This window comes from Macaca mulatta, chromosome 7 (genome assembly GCF_049350105.2).
Source record: "Macaca mulatta isolate MMU2019108-1 chromosome 7, T2T-MMU8v2.0, whole genome shotgun sequence".
Lineage (NCBI taxonomy): Eukaryota > Metazoa > Chordata > Mammalia > Primates > Cercopithecidae > Macaca > Macaca mulatta.
This window is the reverse complement of record NC_133412.1, coordinates 33,276,699-33,303,661: the sequence shown is the minus strand read 5'-3', so window position 1 is coordinate 33,303,661 and position 26,963 is coordinate 33,276,699. Positions and strand designations below refer to the sequence as shown.

The following is a 26,963-nucleotide window of genomic DNA, read 5'->3' as shown; positions in this document are numbered from 1 at the left end:
GCGGGGATTAAGCTCACGTATTCCCGGGCGTCTAGTCAGAGGCCGAACTCTGGGTCGGATCTTAGCGAGACTTGTTGCTGAGAAACACTGCAGCTTGGCTTGCCGGCTCCCCGGCGAGCCCGTCAACCACCCACCTCCCGGGGAAGGGACCGAGGGCGCGCCCTGCCACGCGCGCTCCCCACGCCCTGGTCCCCGCCACACGCGCTCCTCCCACCCGAGCCCCGCCGCTCGCTCTCCCCACTCCCCGAGCCCGGCCACGCGCGCCCCCGTTCAGCCCCGGGAGCGCGCCCCGCCGGCCTTTTCCCGCGGCGCTGCCGGGTGCAGCTAGCGCCCACTCGCCGGGGGAGGCGCTGCTGTCGCTGGGGGAGCGCCTCCTCCTCTTCCTCCAACTCTTCCCCGCCTCCTCCCGCTTCTCCTCCTCCTCCTCCTCCACAGTTGCCTGCCCTGGGCGGGGGCGAGCGTGTCCGGTTTGTTGGAAGCGTTCGGAAATGGCAACTTGCGCGGTGGAGGTGTTCGGGCTCCTGGAGGACGAGGTGCGGGGAACGCGGGGCTGCGGGGCGGGCTTCCCTTCGGGTTATTCAGCAGCCGGACATGGGGAGGTAGTGGCGGCGGCCACGACCGGAGGCTCCGCTGTCAGCCCCTCCTCCCTCGGCGCGAGCCCGGGGAGCGCGCGAGGCGCCCCGGGGACTGTGGGGGCGGCTGGGAGCGCGGGCGCTGGGGGCTCGCTGGACGGAGCAAGTTTGTCGGGTCCATACCCGCCCCTTCCCGGAGCGGCCGCCGCCTTCCTTGTCAGTTTCCTTCAGGAAGTGTTGAGGAGGGGGCTAGGCGGCCGGCGGGGGACGCACATCACCGCGCCAGCCCTTTCCTGCCACCCCCGCCGGGCGTTCGGAGATCGCAGGCGTGGGGAGACGGTCGCAGCATCCCTGCTGTTGATTTGCTTGTTCTGGCGGAGGCCGGGCCGGCTTAACTTTACGGACTTCGGTCTGGAGAGTTCCAAGTGAATTGTCATTCGCTCGTTTGGTTTTTTCTCCTTTATCTGAAATCCTTTTTAATCCCCTAACTAGAGACAGGGATGGGAGAGCAGGAACACAAATTTTCCTCCTCTTCTTTAGCAACAAGTGTCTAGTGTGAGAAGTTCATGCTTTTTTTCACCGGTCATCGTTGATGTTAAAAAGTAAAGCCAAAAAAGTATAAATACTTTATAAAGAAGTTACCATATCTGTTCTCTTTGAAAACTAGATTAAGCTCTGGGATTTGAAGAAGGCAAAGCTGTCTCTTTTCAACTAAATAACTAATGCTGATTATGCCTATGCTTATTAAAAATATTGTAAGACCATTTGGAAAGGTTGTTCCGTCGTAAATGATATGTGGCTTCTGTGTGTTCTTGGAGATTGTCTCAAAAATGCAAATAGGTGGGAGATGAAAAGGCTGTATATAGTCTAACAGTGACTGGTTCCGAGTGAAAAAAATCAAATTTTTTGCCTTCTTTTTGGCTGACTAAGCGCCACGTGTACCTGTTATCAAGATTAGACCCAATTAACTGAAAATTCATCAACCTAATTTATACTGCTTGAAGTATTGTAAGACTTAAGTTGTATAGTTCCTCCTCTTAGTAACTTAGTGTCGTCAAACATTTTACACTTCTCTTGAGAGTTCTTTGTTTATAAAGGGTGGGCAATTTGTTAATGCAGGCAAGTTATTTCGGGGTATTTTGAGAATGCTTACGTGATGTGATTAGAATTTAATTTCCTAGTTATTGCTGCCAGAAGAGAAACAAAGTGATGATGGACAAATGATGGCGGCTCATAGTTCCCTCAGAAACAACAGTCAATGTGTTATAGCTAAAGATAACGTTCTAGCTAATGGCCCCTTTATTCTGTAGAGGAGATCAGAAGATAATACAGCACTTCACTTGTGGTCGCTTTCTTATCAGTCAGATTTCCCTGCTTGTTACATAGACTGCCCAGTGCAGATAACTTCAAGCTGGTGTCCAACCTAGTCAGGCTGGCCTTGGACTTTCTTTCCCTGCTATATTCACAGGTAGGCCCTGCTAATTGCAGATTTCTCATCTCACCGCCTTCCAACAGAGCCAGTTGATCTTAGAGAAAATAGTGCCAAAGGTATCATTCACCATCTGTTTACTCCCTCTTGGTACACGATCAGTGTTTTTAATTATCTACTTTAGTAATTTCTCTGTTTTCAATCATTACCGCTCTGCCCAGCTGAAATAAAACTAACTGTGGCAGTTAGTGGGTGGTCTGTAAGGAACTGGGGCTAAAGGCCAGAAACTCCACCCTTTGAAATGTGGATTTCCTGAACTTGCTGAAGGATTTGTACATCTAGGAAGTTTCATGGCATGGGGCCTATCCCATGCACATTCTGGGAGTTCTGGCTGTCAATTCCATGACTCTAATTTGTTTCTATCCCCCCTCTGTCTATTTTGTCCACATTGAGGAAGGGAGTGAGATAGGAAGATAAGAGACATGATGATGAAGAATTTTCCACTTCTTCCATTGTAATTGGATTATTCATTCAACAGACATTCATTTACTGTTTCCTCTCTACCATGCATTGTGCTAGGCACCAGGGATAGAGAGGGAAAAAAATAGTGTCAGCCGCGAACTGAGGGAAAGATAAAAGTCACTTTTTTTCTTGTGGAGGTTACCATCTCTTCACTGTCATTTGCCATTTATTTTCTGGTCTATCACAAAAGTAAAAGGAGGATGGGAACCACACTCCCACCCTCCCCCCACCACACACATACACCCCTTTTGTTAAAGGAAGAAAGCATTGCAACTCTGTCACTTCTAAAACTCACGGACTAGGCTGGGAATAGGTAGCCCTCTGCTGTTGATTAAAAGTAAAGTGCTTTTTCGGTTTTTTTTTTTTTTTTTTTTTTTTTTTTTTTTTTTTTTTGAGACGGAGTCTCGCTCTGTCGCCCAGGCTGGAGTGCAGTGGCGCGATCTCGGCTCACTGCAAGCTCCGCCTCCTGGGTTTACGCCATTCTCCTGCCTCAGCCTCCTGAGTAGCTGGGACTACAGGCGCCCGCCACCGCGCCCGGCTAATTTTTTGTATTTTTAGTAGAGATGGGGTTTCACCGTGGTCTCGATCTCCTGACCTTGTGATCCGCCCGCCTCGGCCTCCCAAAGTGCTGGGATTACAGGCGTGAGCCACCGCGCCCAGCCAAGTGCTTTTTCATTACAACAAAAGGAGAGGATTCTTATTTTAAATTTGAAACTAAAACAGGGAGAAAAATAATTTGAAATGGGATAGAAGATAGTGAAAGAATTGTAATTTAATCAGTATGTAGTGAATAGTCCCTGAGTCACAGTGTGTGAGTATATCAGCACTGAAGCATGCTAAAATGTAGATCATAACACCTCTCACTTTTCAGTGAGTTTTAACTCTTCTTCCACATATAAGTGGCTTATAGTAAGAGATCGCCCTGGCTGCATGTGCAGAATTTTGCCATTAAAGTGTTAACAAACCAAGGAGGAAGTGTAGTATAATTTGTACCAGATTTGCTCTGACAGTCACTTGAGATTAACGGTAGAGAATAACATGCAGTGGTCTTTAGTGGGGAGCAGTGTGGTAGATGCGGGGACTGGAATTCAGCATCTCTTCCCACTTCCTTCCCATGCACCTCCCAGTGATGTGGAGGTGGGAAAACTAAACACTGTTTCCCACGCTCCCTTGAAATTAATGGTCTGGATTCAAAATAGGCTCCCCAGTTAAGTGCAATTACTTGAGATTTGGGGAGTGGAAATGAGGTGGAGCATATTGTTTTGTTTCTTTGGCTTTTTCTGCTGATAAGCACAGTCATGTAAACATCGAATTTTTCTGCAAAAGTATTCCAGTATCTGGTAACTTGCTTTGTACATATTGATAAGAAGTCACAGAAATAGTGGTAGCGGTAGCTTCCAGACATCAAGATTGGTTGTATTCTTGAAGTCATCAGTTCTGGTGATGGCTCCTGATCACCTACCTTTCTGATTGGGGCAGAGATAGTAGCTTCCTGAGTGGGTCGGTTCTGCCCTGTTTCTGATCTTCTAAGAACTGCAGTCCCCAACAATTTTGGCACCAGGGACCAGTTTCATGGAAGATAGCTTTTCCATGGACCGGGGATGAGGTCTAGTGGTTTCAGGATGATTCAAGCACATTACATGTATTGTGCACTCCACTTCTATTATTAGTACATTGTAATATATAATGAAATAATTATACAACTCACCATAGTGTAGAATCAGTGGGAGCCCTGAGCTTGTTTTCCTGCAACTAGATGGTCCCATGTGTGGGTGATGGTAATGGGGAACAGGGAGACAGTGACAAATCATCAGGCATTAGATTCTTATAAGGGGCACACAAACTAGATACCTTGAATGGACAGTTCGCAGTAGGGTTCATGCTCCTATGAGACTCTAATGCTGCTGCTGATCTGACAGGCAGTGGAGCTCAGGAGGTAATGTGATCGATGAAGAATGGCTGTAAATACAGATGAAGCTTTGCTCACTGGCCTGCCACTCACCTCCTGCTATGTGGCCAGTTCCTAAGGTTGGGGACCCCTGCTCTAGAAGTCCAGCCTAGCATCTACTCTTCCAGCTCTTCCAAAGATTTTGTAAGCATCTAATCCCCTGTATTAGCTTCTTTCCTCTTAAAACATCGAGAATGATTTTTGTTTCCTATAATAAAGCCTGACTGAAGCAAGGAAAAGAAGGAAGGAAATAAAGAGGAAAGAGTTTAGAGTCTCCTCTGACAGTATGGAGAGTGCAGTTTGCACGTACAGAATAACAGATGCCCCTGGTGGCAGCAGCCACAACAATGCATCAGCAACAGAGTAACTAAGAAGGGCATATTCTGATACTTCTGGACCCACTAAGGCTGAGCAGAAACTGACCCTCACTCAGTCTAGGAACAAACTTCCCAAACCTTTATGTACTACACACAAAGGAGGAGAAGCATAGTTTAAGCAGCAGCTGTATTAGTAATCTCTCCCAATCTTTGATGTATTTTTTTTTTTTTGCCATTAGTGCTTTTTTGCAACTCTTTAATTCCGCGATCATTATAAAGTATTTTTCATGGACCCAAGGACCAAAGAAGTGACTAAATATAGTATATTTTAAAAATAATTTATTTTAAAATAATTTATTTATTTACTTTTGAGATGGAGTCTTGGTCTGTCACCCAGGCTGGAGTCAATGGCATGATTTCAGCTCACTGTACCCTCTGCCTCCCAAGTTCTAGCATTTCTCCTGCCTCAGCCTCCTGGGTAGCTGGGATTACAGGCATGTGCCACCACGCCCAGCTAATTTTTGTATTTTTAGTACAGTCAGGGTTTCACCATGTTGGCCAGGCTGGTCTCGAACTCCTGACCTCAGATGATCCGCCTGCCTCGGCCTCCCAAAGTGCTGGGATTACAGGCGAGCCACCACGCCCATCCTATTTTGAAAGTATTTTGAACCATCAGAAATGTTGAAAGTACAACACAAAGAGCTCCAGTATCCTTCTCATGCAGATTCTGCAACTGTTAACCTTTTCTCTGCAATTATTCCGTCACCTTTTTTTTGCCATTTTCATTAATCTTTTTCTGAACCACTTGAGAGCAAGCGGCAAACACAATGCCCCATCATCTTTAGATACTCTAGTGTGTATTTTTCTAAAACAAGAATACTTTCCTGCATAATAACCATACACCCCTCCAAGCTAGGAAATGGACACTGATACAACAATGCCATTCAATCCACAGATACCATCCACATTTTGATAAATGTTCTAGTAATTTCTCTCTTTCCTTTTCTGGTCTAAGAACCTATCTAGGAACATATATTGCATTTACTTGGCATGTCTTTGCAGTCTCTTTTAATCTGTAACATTTCCTCAGTTTTTCTTACCCCAGACAATTTTAAGAAGGACAAGCCTTACATTCTATGATGTTTCTCATTTTGGGTTTTTTTCGTTTTTCTTGATGACCATGTTCAGGTCACACTCTCTTGGCAGGAATCACAGAAATGATGCTGTGTTCTTCCCATGCATCACACCAGGGGACACATGATGCTGACTTGTCCCAACACTGTTAGTAATAACCTTAATCACTTGGTCACCTTGGTGTCTGCCAGGTTTATTCTCTGTAATGTCACCCTTTTAATCTCTTTATAATTGATAGTATTTTGGGGGGATATATTGTAAGATTATGCCAATATCCTATTTCTTATCAAGTCTTCATCCTCAGTTTTAGCATCCATTGATGAATTCTATCTGAACCAAACACCACTGTTTTGTTTTATTTCCATCTCTATTAGTTAGCGTTCTGTGTAAGAAGAGCTTTCCTTTTCCTGTCATTTATTTTTATCAGCATAGACTTGTAAAATCCCACTTTATTCAAGAGGTTGTAATCAGTTACTGTCATTAAATATTTTATTGCTCATACTGTCCCAGTTTGTCCAGTGGCAGCCCTTTCAAGGAGGTTCCTAGGTCTTTGTAACAAGTCCCCATCATTCTTTGAACACTTTCTGGCAGAAGTTGTTCCAGGCTTCTCTTGTATTTTGCTTGGCTCAGCTATCTGCAGTCAGCCATTTTCCTAGAAGCGCTGGTCCTATTTAGTATAAAGTGGTTTTTACATGCTACAGTTTGGGTGCTTGGTGTGCTCATTGTTACTGGGATATACTCTTGGGCCATCTCAGTGAACAGAGTTCAGAAGCATATGCATGTGTGTTTGTGTGTGTATGTGTACTATACACACATAAGTATACACAAAGATCTATAGCTATTTCTATATCAATCTGTAAATACATATACTTAAAAATCATGAATTCATACTGATTTTTTCCAATTCAAATCTAACACCTGAGTTCCTTTATAGCCATAAGTACCTTTTCTAACAGTGACAAAATTTGACTTTTATTATCCTTAATATAGTTATTTGTTCATTTAATTATGTGTTCAGTGTAACTAACTTCCTGACCACGCAGACTTCTCCTCTGCCACTTCAGCTCTTCACATCCTTGGATGCCAGTGGGAATATTGCTATTCTCTATGCAACATCCTTATGCAACGCTCTCCTCCCCTCCTCAGTACCCTTGCCAGTGGGCACCCTTCTGGTACATCTCGGTATGGCACCTCCCTCCTCCCCTCAGTGCCCCGTGCTGGCGAGCATGCCAACCATGCACCTCTGTGAAATTCCCCCTCACCCCACAGATGTTTTCTGTAGTGGCTTGTGGTTGACTCCTATGCACCAGGAACAAAAGAGGAGAAGGAACTATAATTTCTTTTATAGGTAATTAGGAATTCATATATCACATAGGAATACAATCTTTGAGTTGGAAGAGACCTTGTAAATAAGTCATTTAGGGTGAGCAGGGGTATAGAAAATGGGATTCTTTTGGGTTGGAATTCTGGCCCTGTTACTTACTTGGTGAATCTTGCATAATTATTTCACATCAGTCAGAGCAGAGTATTTAAGTCTGCTGATTCTCCCCATCCCCTTGCTGTCTCAGAAATATTCTACAGCATTTGGAGACATGCCGGAACCAGCTGAACACAACTGCTTCTCAGTCTATCATGGTTGTCTACTCTAGCGCTGAATCTTTAAGTCAGATTGCTAATTTGAATTGCTAAACCCGTTGTTCTGCTGAATTCTGTGGCAATCGATGTTACTCCTTTACAACTTCTGTTTCTTCTGGCCTCCTTGCCAATCGTATCAGAGTTTTAAGAGGATAAATGAATGGGGAGCAGGTAGGAGAAATCTGGAGATAAATGCAGGGAGAAAGGCATAGCATAAACAAAAAGCATTTTGATAAGACTTTTCTGAAAGTTAAGTAAATATGTCTGTAGCCCATTGTTATAACTCATGGCTGGACTCAGATGTCTGGCTTCGACTCATGTGAGACATGTTGGGGCAATAAAGAGAGTAATATGAACAATCATGGCCGTGAATAAAGATGCTTTAGTGAAAGTATTCTCCTATGGGAGAAAGAGTCAACCTAAATAAATAACAGCTGCCTTTAACTGCATATGCACTATATGCCGGGCACCAGGTTAGATTTTTTCATACTTTAGCTGTAATCATCACAACATTATTGCAAAAGTAGGAAGTATTACCCCCATTTTAGAGAGAAGGAATATGAGATTCTGCTTTCTTCAAGAACCTTCTCCCAGTAGGTAGCGGCTCTGGGATTGAAACACAGATCTCTTTCATAACAAACCCTTGGTCCTTCCACTTTCTTGCTAGTAATACACAAAATAATTTAAAAGAAGAGACTTTTTCTCAGGAAGATGATGAATGTGAATGGAATGTGTGCAAAATTAACTTGTAATTGTTACGCTCTCATTTCCACATCTTCTGTCTTTTCTTGGTAAAGCCTATAGGTGGACCTCTGAAGTACTTGATTTCTGTATTTGCTTAACAAATATTTGATGAACACTATGTATCAGGCATGTAGGTCAAGGCATGAGGTATAATGATATACAATAGACTTTACCAACTTTATAGCCAAGAGGGAGAGAGAAACATTAAATAAATTATCACACGTCAATGTTTTATAAGTGTTATTAAGGAAAATAGTGTAAGATGAAATTATATATAACAGGCCGGGTGTACTGGCCCACGCCTGTAATCCCAGCACTTTTGGGAGGCTGATGCGGGTGGATCACCTGAGGTCAGGAGTTCGAGACCGGCCTGGCCAGCATGGTGAAACCCTGTCTCTACTAAAAATACAAAAATTAGCCAGGCATGGTGGCGTATACCTGTAGTCTCAGCTACTTGAGAGACTGAGGCAGGAAAACTGCTTGAACCCAGGAGGTGGGGTTTGCAGTGAACTGAGATTATGCCACCGCACTCTAGCCTGGGCAACAGAGCAAGACTGCCTCAAAAAAAAAAGTATATCTAAAAATTAATTAATTTTGTATGGTGTGGAGAAGGGAGAAAATATCAGGGAAATTGAAACTAAGGATGAATAGGAGTTAGCAGATGAAGAGTAGGGCAAAAAGCTTTCCGAGTAAATAGAACCACATGTGCAAAAGATGGGATGGAGACGAACATGAAGGCTGGAGTGCTAAAACAAGAGGGACAATGTCAGCAGATGAGGCTGGAGAGGACAGCCTGATCAGGCAAGGCCTGGCATGCCACGTTAAGGATTTGGAATCGGATACAAAGTGGAATGGAAATCAAATGCGCACACACACACACACCCCCCCATTGTCATCATCATTAACATTATTTTTCATAGTTAATGTTTGTTCCTCATATGCTTAACATTTGTTTGCTAGTTATTTCTTTATTCTTGCTGCTTCACCTTTCCATCTGGGATCACTTTTTCTGCCTAAAGTACATCATCTAGAATTTCTATTTTCTTTTTTTTTTTTTGAAGATGGAGTTTCACTCTGGTCACCCAGGCTGGAGTGCAGTGGTGCAATCTCAGCTCACTGCAACCTCCACCTCCCAGGTTCAAGCTATTCTCCCCGCTCTGCCTCCAGAGTAGCTGGAATTACAGGCGCCTGCCACCATGCCTTGCTAATTTTTGTATTTTTACCAGAGACGGGATTTCACCATGTTGGCCAGGCTAGTCTCAAACTCCTGACCTCAGGTGATCCACCCGCCTTGGCCTCCCAGAGTGCTGGGATTACAGGTGTGAGCCACCGCACCCAGCCCTAGAATATCTTTTACTGACTGTTTGTTGGAATTGAACTTTCTCAGTTTTTGTTTTTGTCTGAAAATGTATAGATTTTGCCTTCTTTTATGGAATGGGCGTGGAGAAGAGTAAAATTTACAAAGAGTGAAATGCACAGATCATAAATGTACAGTTTGATGATTTTCAACATGTAGAGCCAATGACCCAATTATGATATAGAATATTGCCATCATTCCAGAATGCTCCCTTGGGCCCTCTTCCAGTCAATTCTACCCCTCTACTCTCTATAGGCAACCTTTTGTCACCATGGATTACTTTTGCCTGTTCTGAAACTTTATGTAAATGGAATGCACATTATGTACTCTTTTGTGTCTTGATTCTTTATTTTAAGAGTCATCCATGTGGTTGTTTGTATCAATGGCTCATTCTTTTTCTTGCTTAATAGTATTTCATTGTATGAATATAGCCATTCTCCTTTGATGGACACATTGATTGTTTCTAGCTTTGGGCTATTATGAATAAACCTACGGTGAACATTCATCTACAAATCTTTTCATAAAAGTGTATTTTTATTTCTCTTGTGTAAATACCTAGGAATGGAATTTCTGGGTCATAGGATTTATGTCTTTAACTTTATAAGAAACTGCCCAACAGTCTCCCAACGCGATTGTACCATTTTAATCTCCCATTGGTAATATGTGAAAGTTCTAGTTGCTGCACATTCTTTCAGCAGCATTTGAAGTTTCAGCCAAAGCCTTCCTCCTACTCCTGTCTCCCAGCCTTCTCTAGTAACCTACAGGTTATCAGCTCCATGTGTATCCTTCCAGTGATACTTTGTGTATAAATAAACAGATATGGTGCTATCACACTTAAAAGTAGTGATAAGATGTAAAGTGATGAGTTGTTCTTTCTTAGAAATTATATATTATTGATTCAATAAAGTCCAGTATTCTAAATGAGGAATACTTCCATAACCACATTAACGACAGCAGTTTCCTTTCCTACCCCCATGTTCTCTACCTGTGGTTGTCAACTTTAGTGTCCATCTGAATCATCTGAAGAGTTTGTTAAAATACAGACTACCCCACAGTGTGTGATTCAGTAGGTGCGGGCCTCAACATTTGCATTTGTAACAAATTTCCATGTGATGTTCATACTGCCAGTCCATGGAATCTACTTTGAGAACTACTGCTTACTCCTAAATCTAAGGATTCTGGATATTTCTTCTTTATTGTGGCTATTACTGTCAAAAACTCTTGAAGAATTTTGACTCATGCATTTGGGTATCATAGACTCCAGCTTTACAAGGACACTTCTAATTGATTTTATTTCTCAGTATGGGTGATCTTCCATTTATATTTTTATAGACTGTTTCAAATGAATTTACATACCAGAGGAAGAAAACTGGTGTCAATCCATAGGTTCCAGTTTTTCGTTTGGAAAATATGGTTGCCATAAGTGATGTAGCATGTTGCTCAAGAGAAAAAAAAAGGAGGCCGGGCATGGTGGCTTACACCTGTAATCCCAGCACTTTGGGAGGCTGAGGCAGTGGATCACCTGAAGTCAGGAGTTCCAGACCAGCCTGGCCAACATGGTGGTGACATGAGAATCCCACGTATGTCTCTACTAAAAATACAAAAGTTAACTGGGTGTGGTGGCAGGCACCTGTAGTCTCAGCTACTCAGGAGGCTGAGGCAGGAGAATCACTTGAACCTGGGAGGCAGACGTTGCATGCAGTGAGCCGAGATCATACCACTGCACTCCAGCCTGGGCGATAGAGTAAGACTCCGTCTCAAAAAAAAATAAAAAAAAAAAAAAGGAAAAAATATGCATCCCTCCCTAGCAATTTTTTTGTTGAATATTTTGTGTTTACCTTATTACCCTATTTAAATACAGTACTATTCACATCTGAATCACTATACTATGTTTATAATTAATTATTTCACATTTTTGTTTGGTTTAGTTTTCCATATGTCTGTCGCAAATGTAATTGCAAGCTGTTGGACAGAGCTTTAAAACCACTCAGTGCAGTAAAAATGTTATATATATATATACACACACACACACACACCCCTACACACACACTAAAAAATGAATGCTAGCCATTTTCTTTTCCTTATTCTTGTTGAAGACAGCCTCTTGCTGTGTTGCATTCTATCTGGACTGCTTGTTCTCTACACCTGTTGTGTAGCCATCATCTGTGGGCTTCCATTTGCCATCATTGTGAGAATTCACTTGATCTCTTTTCTGTGTTGAATGCACTGTTTCTTTAATTTCTTGTTTTCTTCTTTCCAAATTTATTCCTTATTTGGTGGCTTACATTCTCTGTACGAGGAGCAGGTACTGTTGACTGGAGCCTCTCACAGTAGAATGATCTGAACCTACCATTTCATTGTGGGATTCTCATATGTCACGATTTATAGTATTTTTTTTCCCTTGGATCACCCAGTTTCCTCAGAGAGGAATCTTCTGTTTGGTGGATGCAGGTCTGGCAGCCTCTGTTCCCAGACACAAGTTGGGGGATGAGGCTGGGGTCTCATTAGGCAAACTTTTCCCTGCTTTTAATAAGGTGTCTTACTCCTATTTTCAGCTACTTTAGAAAGGTTTCTTGTTAATCCAGAATTTGTCAGCCCCTACTGTGTGCCAAGTATTCTGCTGATTTCAGAGGGTATAAAGTTAATGAAAAGATGGCCGGGTGCAGTGACGCACGCCTGTAATCCCAGCACTGTGGGAGGCCAGAGGCAGGCAGATCACCTGAGGTCGGGCGTTCAAGACCAGCCTGGCCAACGTGGCGAAACTAAAAATACAAAAATTAGCCGGGCATAGTGGTGCGCCCCTGTAATCCTAGCTACTCAAGAGGCTGAGGCAGGAGAAACACTTGAGCCCGGAAGGCAGAGGTTGCAGTGATCCGAGATCGCGCCACTGCACTCCAATCTGGGTGACAAAGTGAGACTCCATCTCAAAAAAAAAAAAAAAAATTATAAAAAGTTAATGAAAAGAAAGTTTCCTAAATCTCAGCTTTAAAAGTGGAGAAAGGCATAAAGTTTATGCCTGAGATACGAGATAATGTGTGATAAACGCTACATAAATGAGCCTCTGACAATGAGAAGATTAATTCCATGTAAGATTTTTAGAAAAGATGGCATTTGGGCTTTGAAGAAAGGGCAGAACTTTCTTTAAAGAAAAAAATACAATGTAAAATTTACAAAATGTTTAAGAAGTAAAAACTTTCATGATCTTATTACTTTAATAGCTATTTTTACTTTTGCATATTTCCTTCTAATCTTTCTGTGTGTATTTTTACAGTTGTCATATAATAAATTTCAGCATTCTTATTTTTTCAATTAATATAATTATTCTGTTATAATCATTACTTTTTTAATGGCTTCAAAGGATTCTGCCCAGATGATACAGGGTTTTAATAGTGAAGTAGTAAGGGAATCCAGCTTGTATAAAAACTCAGAGATAAGTAAAAATGGAGTATATATATATTTTTAAAAATAGACTTATGAGGGTGGGGCACAACAGAGGAATGAGAGAAGGATGAAGAATAACAAAAGAAAATCTCTCAAGACTTGGGAGAAATGGAAAGACATACAGCCCTGCATTTCCTGTTCTTGTTTTTTGTTTTGTTTTGTTTGTTTTTTGCATTGTCAGGAAATTGAAGAGCAGTTAGTAGATGTCTTCATGAATTGTGGAGAAAATTTCAACCCTAGGAAGCTACCTTTTAATTAACGCTGCCTACATAGATAACACATTACATCACATTACCAATTTGTTTCTCCTTGTCATTCAAAAAGGGCACATCTCTTTGCCTATAATTTGCAACTTTCTATTTTATTTTTGAAAAACAATAAAGTTCTCTTTACTCATGAGTGGAAAAGGGAAGGTTCAAGCTTTAGTGAAGAGCCTTGGTCTGGTATAATTTTGTCCCTGTTTTGATTACGGAAAGGGTGTTTAACTTTTGTTCCTTTTTTTATTTATTTAAGTAGTATCCAGATTTCTGTTAATAGTACTCAGTATCAGAATTCTAAAATTATTGAAGAGATTTTTCTCTAGTTGCAGCATTTATGCTGCTTTCCCTCCTTTTCAAACATGTGAGAGATTATAATGTCAACACATGAAAGTGATGGAAAAGACAATTCTCTAGCATAAAATTATAAAATGAAGTTAAAATCAATGCAAATATTAAAATAAATGGCACTTCATTTTGAGAGAAATTTTTAATCAGTATAGCTTATCAATTAATCTTAGCATTTAAAATAACTAGTTCTGTTTTTCGTGGTGGGAAATGCAAGGAGAAAGGTTAAAAGTTAAATGTATCTGGGACAGCTGTGTTATTTATAATTCCCCTGGAATTGTTTTTGATTAATGCTTGTTACATTTTCCCCATGAGGCTGGGGAGTGTTTCAGTAAAGGCTAACATGGATGGTTTTTAATATCAGAAGTTCCACAAATATGGATTAACTTTTTAGAGATCTATGATAATCTCTTTTCTCAGTTATGGTCATGTAAATTATAACTGCTACCTGAACTTAGAAAAAATAAGATAAGTAACATTATTTGCTGTTGTCACTTCAATTATACCTTACCACTTGAGAGAAATGGTACTTGTTAATTAAGTCATGACAGAAGAGATTTTTAATCGGGAGGATCCAGTTTTGGAGATTCCTACCTATGTAATGTAGTCTGGTTACTTCCCAGTAAACTGGTATAGTGAGAATTTGACCATCAGGGCCAATGGAATATTTCATTTGGCCTGTTTATTCATTGACCTTCCAGAAAAAAAGGGTAATCTGTAAGTGTCTCTGATTTTTGGGAATCCTTCCCCTCAGAAAACTGAAATTTCAGCTTACATGTTTTCCTCTCTGGTTTTCAATTCCATCTTTATTTCTGATACCTGAGGATTTCCCTTCTTTCTTGCAAGATCAGCTATATATTTAATTTTATTTGGTGATGGAAGAAAGTTATTTTTTTCTAGCATCTCCAGTCAGAGTTTTTTTTGTGTGTTGTGTTAATTTACCATATGGGTTTTGGAATTAGTTGAATATTTAATTTACAGTCATGCATTGCTTAACAACAGGGATACATTCTGAGAAATGTGGCATTAGGCAGTTTCATCATTGTGCAAATGTCATAGAGTGTAGTCACACAAACGTAGAAAGTATAGCCTACTACACACCTAGGCTGTGTGATATAGCCTATTCTTCCTAGTCTACAAACCTTTGCAGCATGATAACTGTACTGAATACTGTATGTAGTAGTAATACAGTGTAAATATTGTGTGCCTAAACATATCTAAACATAGAAAAGGTAAAGTAAAGTGGTATTTTATGGGACCACCATCATATATGCTGTCCATCATTGGCTGAAATATCATTCTGCAGCATGACTGTCTTATTTAGTGAGACCTCCTGGAACAGGGGTGTTTGTAAACCTTTAGAAGGAAGAAGGTTAAAATAAATAATCTATGATATGTATATTTTCTCCTACTCAGACCTCTTGTGAGAAAGACATACAAGCTACTACTTGCCAATGAAATAATTTTAGCATAGAATCAGTTAATTTGCTATCTCTTGTGCTATTTCATATTTGTTAATCTTTCAAAATTTTACAAAATGCTTAAATTTTATGGGCTCGTAGTAGGTATATATGTTGATGGGGTACATGAAATATTTTGATACAGACATTCTATGTATAATAACCACATCAAGGTAAATGAGTTATCTATTACTTAAAGCATTCATCATTTCTTTGTGTTACAAACATTCTAATTATTCTGTTATTCTAAAATATACAACAAATTATTGCTGACTGTAGTCGCCCTATTGTGCTATCAAATACTAGCTCTTATTCATTGTATCTAATTATATTTTTGTACTCGTTAACCATCCACTTCCCCCAGGTCCTACTACCCTTCTTACAAATGCATGAGAACATACAAAGTTTGTTTTTGTCTCCCTGGCTCATTTCACTTAATGTCTTCCAGTTCTGTGTTGTTGCAAATCATGGAATCTCATTCTTTTTTATGGCCGAATAGGACAGCAGTGAGTGTATGTACCACATTCTCTTTATCCTTTCCTCTGTTGATGAATACAGGCTGATTCCAGATCTGCTGCAATACACATGGGAGTGCAGACATCTCTTTGATGTACTGGTTTCATTTCCTTTGGGTATATAGCAGTGGGATTGCTGGACCATATGATAGTTCTATTTTTAGTGTTTTGAGGAAACACCATAGTGTTCTCCATAGTGGTTTTACTAATCTACATTCTCATCAACAGAGTATAAGGGTACCCCTTTTGCCACATTCTTGCCAGCACTTGTTATTGCTCATCTTTTGGATAAGAGCCATTTTAACTGGGGTAAGATGATATCTCATTGTAGTTTTGATTTGCACTTCCCTGATGATCAGCGATGTTGAACACCTTTTCAAATACTTGTTTTCCATTTGTATGTCTTCTTTTGAGAAATATCTATTCAGATCTTCTGCCCATTTTAAAATCAGATTATTGGAGTTTTTCCTATTGAGTTGTTTGAGCTTCATATATTTTCTGGTGATTAGTCTCTTGTTGGATAGTTTGCAAATATTTTCTCCCATTCTGTGGGTTGTTTCTTCACTTTGTTGATTGTTTCCTTTGCTCTACAGGAGCTTTTTAAGTTGATGTGATCCAATTTGTCCATTTATGCTTTGGTTGCCTGTGCTTTTGAGTATTACTCAAGAGATTTTTGCCTAGACCAGTGTTCTGGAGAGTTTCCTCAATGTTTTGATTTGATTTTTCTATATGACAAGAGATAGGGGTCTAGTTTGATTCTTCTACATAGGGATATCCAGTTGTCCCAGCACCATAATTTATTGAAGAGACTGTCCTTTCCCCGTTGTGTGTTCATGGCACCTTTGTCAAAAAGGAGTTCACTATAGATGTATAGATTTACTTCTGGGTTCTCTATTCTGTTCCATTGGTTTGTATGTCTGTTTTTATGCCAGTACCTTGTTGTGTTGGATACTATAACTCTGTAGTATAATTTGAAGTCCAGTAATTAATTTGACTCCATTTTGTTCTTTTTGCTCAGGATGACTTTGGCTATTCTGGATCTTTTGTGATTCCATATATTTTAGGATTTTTTTTCCATTTCTGTGAAGTATGTCATTGGTATTGTGATAGGAATTGCATTTAATCTGTAGATTGCTTTGGGTAGTATGGACATTTTAACAATATTGATTGTTCCAATCCATGAACATGGAATATTTTTCCCCTTTTTTTTTTTTGGTGTTGTCTTCTATTTCTTTCATCTGTGTTTTATAGTTTTCAATGTAGAGATTTCTCACTTCTTTGGTTAAGTTTATTCCTAGGTATTTAATTTTATTTATAGTGACTGTAAATGGGATTCCATTCTTGATTTCTTTTTCAGATTGTTCACTGTTGTCATATAAAAATGCTACTAATTTAATACCTTGTTTCTTAAATAAAAATAAATGCTACTGATTTTTCGTATATTGATTTTGTATCCTGCAACTTTACTGAATGTGTTTATCAGTTCTAATAGCTTTTGGGTGGAGTCTTTAGGTTTTCCAAATATAAGTTCATATCATCCTCAAATAAGAACAATTTGATGTCTTCCTAATTTAGCTTCCCTTTCTTTCTCTTATCTGATTTCTCTAGGACTTCCAGTACTATATTCAATAATAGTGGTAAAAGTGGGCGGCCGGGCACAGTGGCATACGCTTGTAATCCCAGCACTTTGGGAGGCCGAGGCGGGTGGATTGTCGGAGGTCAGGAGTTCGAGACCAGCCTGGCTAACATGGTGAAACCCTGACTCTACTAAAATTACAAAAATTACGCGGGTGTGGTGGCGCACACCTGTAGTCTCAGCTACTCGGGAGGCTGAGGAAGGAGAATTGCTTCAACCCCGGAGGCAGAGGTTGCAGTGAGCTGAGATCATGCCCCTGCACTGCAGCCTGGGTGACGGAGCAAGACTCTATCTCAAAAAAATAAAATAAAATAAAATAAGATAAAGTAGACATCCTTATCTTGTTCCAGATCATAGATGAAAGGCTTTCAGTTTCTCCCCATTTACCATGGCACTAGCTGTGGGTCTGTCATATATGGCTTTCATTGTGTTGAGCTGTGTTTCATCTATGGTCAGGTTTTTGAAGTGTTTTTTTTTTTTTTATCATTAAGGGATGTTGAAATTTATCAAATGCTTTTTCAGCATCAGTTAAAATGATCGTATGGGTTTTGTCCTCCATTCTGTTGATATGATGTTTCACTTTGATTTGTGTATGTTGAACCATTCTTTCATCCCTGATATGAATCCCACTTGGTCACGATGAATGATTTTTTTCAATGTATTGTCAAATTTGGTTTGCTAGTATTTTATTAAGGATTTCTGCATAAATGTTTATCAGAGATATTGGCCTGTAGTTTTCTTTTTTCAATGGATCTTTGGTTTTGATATCAGGGTATTTTTGGCCTTATAGAATGGTTATGGAAAGTATTCCCTCCTCCTCTGTTTTTTGAAATAGTTTGAGTAGGATTGGTATTAATTCTTTAAATATTTGGTAGAATTTGGCAGTGAAGCCATCAGGTCCTAGGCTTCTCTTTTCTGGGAGACTTTACTACAGCTTCAACCTCGTTATTTGTTATTGGTCTTTTTATGTTTTGGATTTCTTCGTGGTTCATTCTTGGAAGGTTGTATGTGTATAGAAATTTATCCATTTCCTTTAGGTTTTCCAATTTATTGGCATATAGTTGTTCGCAGTACTCTCTAATGATTCTTTGAATTTCTGTGGTATCCGTTATAATGTCTCCTTTTTCATCTGTGATTTTATTTATTTGGGCCTTCTTTCCTTAGTCTAGTTAAAGTTTTGTCTATTTTGTTTATCTCTTCAAAACACCAGCATTTCATTTTTGTTGATCCTTTGTATTATTTTCTTTGTTTCAATTTCATTTATTTCTGCTCTGATCTTTATTATTTCTTCTACTAATTTTGGAGTTGGTTTGCTCTTGCTTTTCTAGTTCTTTAAGATGCATTGCTAGGTTATTTTTTTTTAAAGTTTTTCTACCTTTTCATGTAGGTACTTAAAGCTATAAGCTTCTCTTTTAGTACTGCTTTTGCTGTATTCCATAAGTTTGCTATGTTGTGTTTCCATTATTATTTGTTTCAAGAAATTATTTAATATCCTCCTTAATTTTTTCATTGATCCACTGATCATTCAGGAGCATACTGTTTAATTTCCATTTGTTTGTATTATTTCCAAGTTCCTCTTGTTATTGATTTCTAGTTTTATTCCATTGTAGTCAGAGAAGATACTTTTAAGATTTTAATTTAAAATTTTTTTTTTCTTTTTCAAGACAGGGCTACTCTGTTGAACAGGCTGGACTGCAGTGGCACAGTCATGGCTCCCTGCAGCCTCAACTCTTGGGCTCAAGTGATCCTCCCACCTCAGCCCCCTGATGAGCTGGGAGTACCACTCTGCCTGTTTTTTTTTGTTTGTTTGATTTTAAGAGATAGGGTCTGACTATGTTGCCCAGGCTGGTTTCAAACTCCTGGGCCCAAGAAGTCTGCCCATCTCGGCATCCCAAAGCGTTGGAATTACAGGAATGAACCATTGTGCCTAGCTGAGTTTTTAAAGACTTGTTTTGTGGCTAACATATGGTTTATCCTTGAGAATGATCCTAATGCCAAGGAGAAGAATATGTATTATGCAGCCATTGGATGAAATGTTCTGTAAATATCTATTAGGTCCATTTGGTTTACAGTGCAGATTAAGTCCAGCGTTTCTTTGTTGATTGTCTGTCTGAATGATCTATCCAGTGCCGAAAGTGGGATGTTGAAATTTCCAACTATTACTATATTGAAATCTAGCTCATTCTTTGACTTTAACAATATTTGCTTTATATAACTGGGTATTTCAGTGTTGGATGCATATGTATTTATAATTGTTATATCTTCTGGCTGAAATGATCCCTTTATCATTGTGTAATAACCTTTTTTGTCTCTTTTTTTTAGTTTTTGTATTGAAATCTATTTGATCTGATACAGCTATTCCTGCCCTTTTTGGTTTTCATTGGCATGGAATATTTTCTCTGTCCCTTTATTTTCAGCCTATGTGTGTCTTTATAGGTGAAGTCTGTTTCTTGTATGCAACAGATTGTTGGGTACTTTTTTTTAATCCATTCAACCACTCTATAATTTTGATTGGAGAGTTTAGTTCACTTACATTCATTGTTATTATTGATAAGTAAGGACTTCTGCCATTTTTAATTTGTTTTCTGGTTGTTTTGTGGTCCTTTTTGTGAAAGTGTTTTCTTTAGTGGTATGCTTTAAATTCTTGGTTTATCTATTTTATATGTCAGTTGTAGGTTTTTTAACTTGATGTTATATGAGGGTTGCAGTTAACATATTACAATGCATTATTTTAAACTGATGACAGTTTGATTGCAAAAACAAACAGGAAAAGAGAAAACTGATAAAAACTCTACACTTTATCCCCCTTGCTTTTTAACTTTTTCTTGTTTCTATTTGCATCTTCTTATATTGTCTGTGTCTTTAAAAATTGTTGTAGTTATTATTTTTGATAGATTCATCTTTTAATCTTTCTGCTCAAGATATGAGTAGTTTATATATCACAATTACAGTGTTACAATATTCTGTATTTGTCTGTGTACTTACTGTTACCTGTGAACTTTGCACCTTCAGATGATTTCTTACTGCTTATTAACATCCTTTTCTTTCAGACTGTAGGACACCCTTATAGCGTTTCTTGAAGGATAGGTCTTTATGTTGATTAAATCCCTCAGCTTTTGTTTGTCCAGGAAAGTCTTTATTTCTCCTTTGTGTTTGAAGGGTATTTTCACCGGATATACTATTCTAGAATAAAAATTTTTTCCTTCAGCACTTTAAATAAATCATGCCACTGTCTCCTGGCCTATTAGGTGACCACTCAGAAACCTGCTGCCAGACGTATTGGAGCTCCTTTGTTTTTTGTTTGGTTTGTTTTTTTATTTTCTCTTGCTGCTTCTAAGATCCATTCTTCATCTCTGGCCTTTGGGAGTTTGGTTACTAAATATCTTACGGTAGTCTTCTTTGGGTTAAATCTGCTTGATATTCAATAACCTTCCTGTGCCTGAATATTGATATCTTTCTCTAGGCTTAGAAAGTTCTCTGTTATTATTTCTCTGAATAAACTTTCTACCCCAGTCTCTCTTGCTACCTCCTCTTTAAAGCTAATAACTCTTTTTTTCTTTTTTTGAGACAGAGTCTCACCCTGTTGCCCAGGCTGGAGTGCAGTGGCGCGATCTCCGCTGACCACAGCCTCTGCCTCCCAGATTCAAGTATTTCTCCTGCCTCAGCCTCCTGAGTAGCTGGGATTACAGGTGTGCGCTGCCACGCCTGGCTAATTTTTGTGTTTTTAGTGGAGACGGGGTTTCACCATGTTGCCCAGACTAGTCTCAAACTCCTGACCTCAAAAGATCCACTCGCCTCGGCCTCCCAAAGTACTGGGATTACAGGCATGAGCCACAATGCCGGGCCCAGTAACTCTTAACTTTGCCCTTTTGGGGTTATTTTGTAGATCCTGTAGGCATGCTTTGTTACTTTTATTCTTTATTTTTACTCCTCCGACTGTGTATTTTCAAATAACCTGTCTTCCAGCTCACTAATTCTTTCTTCTGTGTGATCAGTTCTGTCACTGAGAGATTCTGATGCATTCTTCAGTTTGCCAATTAATTTTTTCAGCTCCAGAATTCTGCTTGATTCTTTATAAGAATCAAAGAGGTTTTTAATCTCTGTTAAATTTATCTGATAGGATCCTGAGATCCTTCTTTGTGTTTTCTTGTATTTCATTGAACTTCCTCAAAACTGCTATTTTGATTTATCTTAGAGTTCACATATCTCTGTCCCTCTGGAATTGGTCACTAGTGCCCTATTTAGTTTGTTTGGTGAGATCGTGTTATCCTGGATGATGTTGATGCTTGTGGATGTTCATTAATGTCTGAACATTAAAGAGTTAGGTATTTATGCTAATCTTCACAGTCTGGGCTGGTTTGTACTCATCTTTCTTGAGAAGGCTTTTCAAGTATTCAAAGGGAATTGAATCTTGTGATCTAAGTCTTTGGTCACTGAAGCCATATGTGAGCATATTAGGGGGTACCCCAAGCCCAGTAGTGATGTGACTCTTGTAGTCTCATAGAGGCACCAACTTGCTGGTCTTGGTTAGATCTGGGAGAATTCCCTGGATTACCAGGCAGAGACTCTTGTTCTCCTCTCTTACTTTCCCCCAGCCAATTGGACTATCCCTCTCTCTCTCTCTCTCTCTCTCTGTTCTGAGCTGCCTGGAGTTGGCAGAAGGGTGACACAATCCTGTGGCCACCGTCACTGGGACTGTGTTGGGTCACACCTGAAGCCGACACAGTACCGGATTTTGCCTAAGGCTTGTGGTGACTATTTCCTGGCTACCACTTGTGTTTATTTAAGACCCAAGGGCTCTTCGGTCAGCAGGAGATGAATTTGCCAGGGCTAGGTCTTTCTCTTCAGTGCAGTAGGTTCCCTTCTGGCCCACGGTGGGTCTAGACATGCTGTCTAGGAGTTTGGGCCTGGGATTAGAGACTTTAGGAATCTGCTTGGTGCTTTATTTCACTGGGGCTGTCATGGTACCCAGGTTGCAAGACAAAGTCCTTTTTATTCTTCCCTTTGATTTTCTCAAGCAGACAGAGTCTCTGCCCATGGTCACCACTGCCCCAGACCTGTGGCTACTACAGTCTCTTTAATCAGTAGATGGTGAGTTCTGCCAGGCCTGGGTCTCTCCCTTTAGGGCAGTGGGTTTCCTTGTGGCCCAGAGTGGGTCTAAGGCCAGGAATCAGTGACTTGAGGAGTCTGATTGGTGCTTTATTTTACTGTGACTGAGCTGGTACCCAAGTTGCAAGACAATTTTTTTTTTACTTTTCCCTCTCCTTTCCTTAAGCAGGAGTCTTTCCCTGTGGCCGCCACAGCTGGGCATGTGTTGGATCACACCCGAAGTCAGCATAATACTGAGTCTTGCCCAAGGCCTGTGGCAACGGCTGCCTGGCTACCCCTGATGTTTATTCAAGGCCCAAGAGCTCTTTAGTCAGCAGGTAGTGAAATCTGGCAGGACTGGGTCCTGTCCTTCGGGGTGGCACTTTCCCTTCTGGCCCAGGATGGGTCTAGAAATGTCTGGGAGTTATGACTTAGAATGGGGGCTTCAGGACTCTGGTTGCTGCTTTATTTTATTGTGGCTGTGCTGGTATCCAAGTTGGAGAACATAGTCTCCTCTACCCTTATCTCTCCTCCTGGAGCTATGAACTGTGCTGTCTGAAGTTGGAGGAGGGGTGACACAATCACACCCTTGGCCGCCTTGTCTGGTGTCTCACTGGTTCGTGTGCATCCCAAGTCTGCTGACTCCAAGCCCAGCACAGTACCAGGACTTGCTCAGGGACTGCAGTCCTTGTGGTCTAGACTGCCTTTTAAGTTTATTTAGGATCTCAGAGTGCTTTAGCCTACAGGGGCAAGGCTTGCCCAAACTTAGCTGTTGCTGGGATGGATGATTCCCCTCTGGCTGAGGCTGGTCTAAATACTCCCTCCATGGGTGCCAGCTGACTTCTGCCCTGTTTTGCCTTCCGTTGCGACAGGGCAGCACTGAGTTCCAATGCAAAGCCCTACAGTCACTTTGCTCTTCCTCTTGGAAAGGCATAGATTCTCTCTCAGCCACCACACTGCACTGCCAGGGGATGTAGGAGGGGTGGTGTAAGCAATTCAAGACTGTCTTTCCTACCCTCTTCAGTGCCTCTTTCCTTCATACGATGTTAAAACTAGGTACTGTGATTAGTCACCTGATTTTTGGTTCTTATGCAGGTGCTTTCTTGTTTGAATAATTGTTTAATTTGATGTTCCTTGGTGGGGACTGTCACTGGAGAGTTCTAATGAGCCATCTTGCTCTGTCTCCTCCTCCATATTTGTTGATCTTAAAAAATGCTCCTGTAAATACTGTTGTACTTAAGTCCTTGTGTACATAGATGTCCATTTATCTAGGGAAGCATCTAAAAATAGAGTTCCTGGGTTTTTGTTTTAGAACTTTAGTAAGCAGGTCAAGCATCTCTTTAGAATGATCCATCAATTTACACTCCCACCAACAGTGCATTAGAGTTCTTTCTGCTGACTGGTGAGATTATCTTTTCATGTATTTATCTTAGCCATTCTATATGGTATCTTGTATTAGGTTAATTATATTTTACATATTGATTTTTAGGAATTATTCACATACTCTGGATAATTATCATTTGTCTCAATGATGTATATTTTAGATACTTCTATCCTATAGATATTTTAGATATGTCTACAGGAAGAAGTATCTAAAATATCCCCTTTTTTTTTTCGTTTTGCACATGATATTTTTTCTCATACTAAAGGTATATAATTTTATTATTGTGGAATTGAATAATTTTTGCCATTAGGGTTGTATTTTTAAAATATTTCCAGATGCTATAAACTATTGCAAAATTTTAAATTAACTTTAAAAAAATTTTTATTTTCACTTTTAGACTTTATCTGGAATTTGGTTTTATATATTAGTACAAGATAGTGATTGAATGTTATTGTTTACTTCTTTACTCATTTTTACTCCTCTCTATGAATTTTGGAATTATTTGTAAAGATCCATGAAAAAATTTGAAGGGAGAGTGGGAATTGTATTAAATTTATAGACTACTTTGGAGAAAAAAGATAATATTAAATATTTTCACACATAAACATAGTGGATTTCTCCATTTATTGAAGTCTTTTTTACGTTCTTCGATGTTTTATACATTTTTAAAATAAGGTCTTGCTCTGTCACCCAGACTGGAGTGCAGTGGTGTTCATAGCTCACTGTAATCTCAAATTCAGGCAATCCTCCTGCCTCAACCTCCCTAGTAGCTGGGATTACAGACACAAGTTATCATGCCTGGCTTATGTTTTGGAGGGATGGGGTCTTGTTATATTGCCTAGGCTGGTCTTGAACTCCTGGGCTTAAACGATTCTCTCATGTTGGCCTCCCAAAGTGCTGTGATTATAGGTGTGTGCCAGCGTAACTGGCAATATTTTATAATGTTATCTATGAAGGTTTTTTTATATTTCTTATTAATTTTATTTCTGTTCTAACAGTTTTGTAACTTGTGAATTAAAAAAATGCATGTTTTATATTTTCTTAACTTTTTATTTTGAATAATTTCAAACCTACAAAACAGTTAAAAGAGTAGTATAAGTAGTACAGTATACACCTGTATACCCAAGAACTAGATCCACAAATTGGTAACATTTTGCTCATTCCCCTTTATTTGTATACACACACATACGCACACACAGCATAGTTATGTTAAATTTTTTATTTGCTAAGTTATTTGAAAGTAAGTTGCAAGATTTATGATACTGTATCCCTAAACACTTCACTATGTGTCTCTTAAATCTAAGACACTCTTTATAAAACCTCCATGCCATCATATCAAAGATATTTAATATTCGATACTTTACAGTACCCACACATTATTATATACTCTGTTGTCTGTTGAATGGGATTTTAAAAATAACCTTTTCTAAGTAGTTACTACAAATGATTATGGGCTGGGTACAGTGTCTCACACCTGTAATCCCAACATTTTAGGAGGCTGAGGCAGGCAGATCACCTGAGGTCAGGAGTTTAAGACCAGAGCAGCCAATGGTAAAACCTTGTCTCTACTAAAAATAGAAAAATTATCTGGGCATGGTGGCGCATACCTATAATCTCAGCTACTCAAAAGGTTGAGGCATGAGAATTGCTTGAACCCGAGAGGCGGAGATTGCAGTGAGCCAGGATCACACCACTGCACTCCAGGCTGGGTAATAGAGTGAGACTCTGTCTCAAAAAAACCCCAAAAGCCAAATGGTTATGAACTTTCGATTTTGTGTATGTATATAGCAATAATTAGAAATTCATATTAGTTGCAATACTTTGGCTTTAGATTTTCTTGAGTGCAGTAATAAATTCTTATTCAATGTAATAAGTTGACTCAAATTTTTGCTTATCTTTGTAAATAATCAGGTCATCTACAAATAATTTTCTTTTTTTCCTATGTAACTTTTAGTAAAACTATTGAAAAATTCTTCAATTAATTTTAATATCCTAATTATTGATATATATTTTTTAAAATATTGTATCTTAGTTAACTTATAAGTGCATGAAAATGAAATCTAAATTTCTGTATTTTAGGAAAATTCACGAATCGTGAGAGTAAAAGTTATAGCTGGAATAGGCCTTGCCAAGAAGGATATATTGGGAGCTAGGTAAGTATATCAATTTGGATTATAATTTTAAAACTTTGTATTTGTTAATTTTTTCCAAACTTTGGTTAAATTAAAAATCAAATAGTATTAGTAAATTGTTGTGGAAAGGATAATAATAATATTACCAGTTGGTGGTTTACTAAATCTCTTGGTGTCTGAATTATAAAATTTGTGAAATTAGGCAGAAGTACGAATGATAGCAATAGTCACAAGATACATTATTGAACTCTGGTTCTGGAAATTTGTAAAATTCTAACAGACTAATCCTTTAGCAGGTAACAACCATAAACTCTGGACTTAATACAAAAAGCAGCAACTTGAAGGCAGTGGAGAGTGAACAGAGCAGGCAGATTCTGGTGGAGAGTTCATGTTTGGAAGAAGGGAATTGTACTGAGTGAGTTCCTGATACTATGAGTTGGTCTGAGGGCAGGTAGAATCAGAACCTGGAAAAATTGTAGTCTTCATGGCCCAGGAAAGTAGCAGAATCCAAACTTTGGTTCAATTAAAAATCAAATCAGGCTGGGCATGGTGGCTCACGCCTGTAATCCTAGCACTTTGGGAGGCTGAGGCAGGCGGATCAGTCGAGGGTCAGGAGTTTGAGACCAGCCTGACCAACATGGTGAAACCCCGTCTGTACTAAAAATAAAAAAATTATCCAGAAATCGCTTGAACCCAGGAGGCGGAGGTTGCAGTGAGCCGAGATTGTGCCACTGCACTCCAGCCTGGGCAACAGAGTGTGCCTCTGTCTCAAAAACAAAAATATATACATACGTACGCACATACATACATACATACATACGTATGTACCAAATAGTATTAGTAAGTTGTTGTGGGAAGTAGAATAATATTTCCAACTGTTGATTTACTGAATCTCTGAATCTGAAGAAAACATGGCAATGGTAAGGATTCTGGAAGGGAGAGAGCTGAAGAGCTCAGCAACTCAACTGAAGACAAAAGATCTGAAGAGAAATCAGAGTTACTGCCTAAGAAACGGGGTTTGGGAGACTGAGGCAGACAGATTGC

General features: G+C 39.6%; 1 protein-coding gene across 1 annotated transcript in view; it reads left to right on the top strand.

The window, feature by feature from the left end:
- Positions 1–254: 254 nt before the first annotated feature.
- NEDD4 (NEDD4 E3 ubiquitin protein ligase) overlaps positions 255–26,963 on the top strand; it is a 167,118-nt gene continuing 140,409 nt past the window's right edge. The window contains exons 1-2 of the mRNA XM_015142301.3: positions 255–533; positions 25,867–25,940. Coding sequence (XP_014997787.1) covers positions 489–533; positions 25,867–25,940 — 119 coding nt within the window. The 5' untranslated portion in view covers positions 255–488. The remainder of the gene's footprint in view (positions 534–25,866; positions 25,941–26,963) is intronic.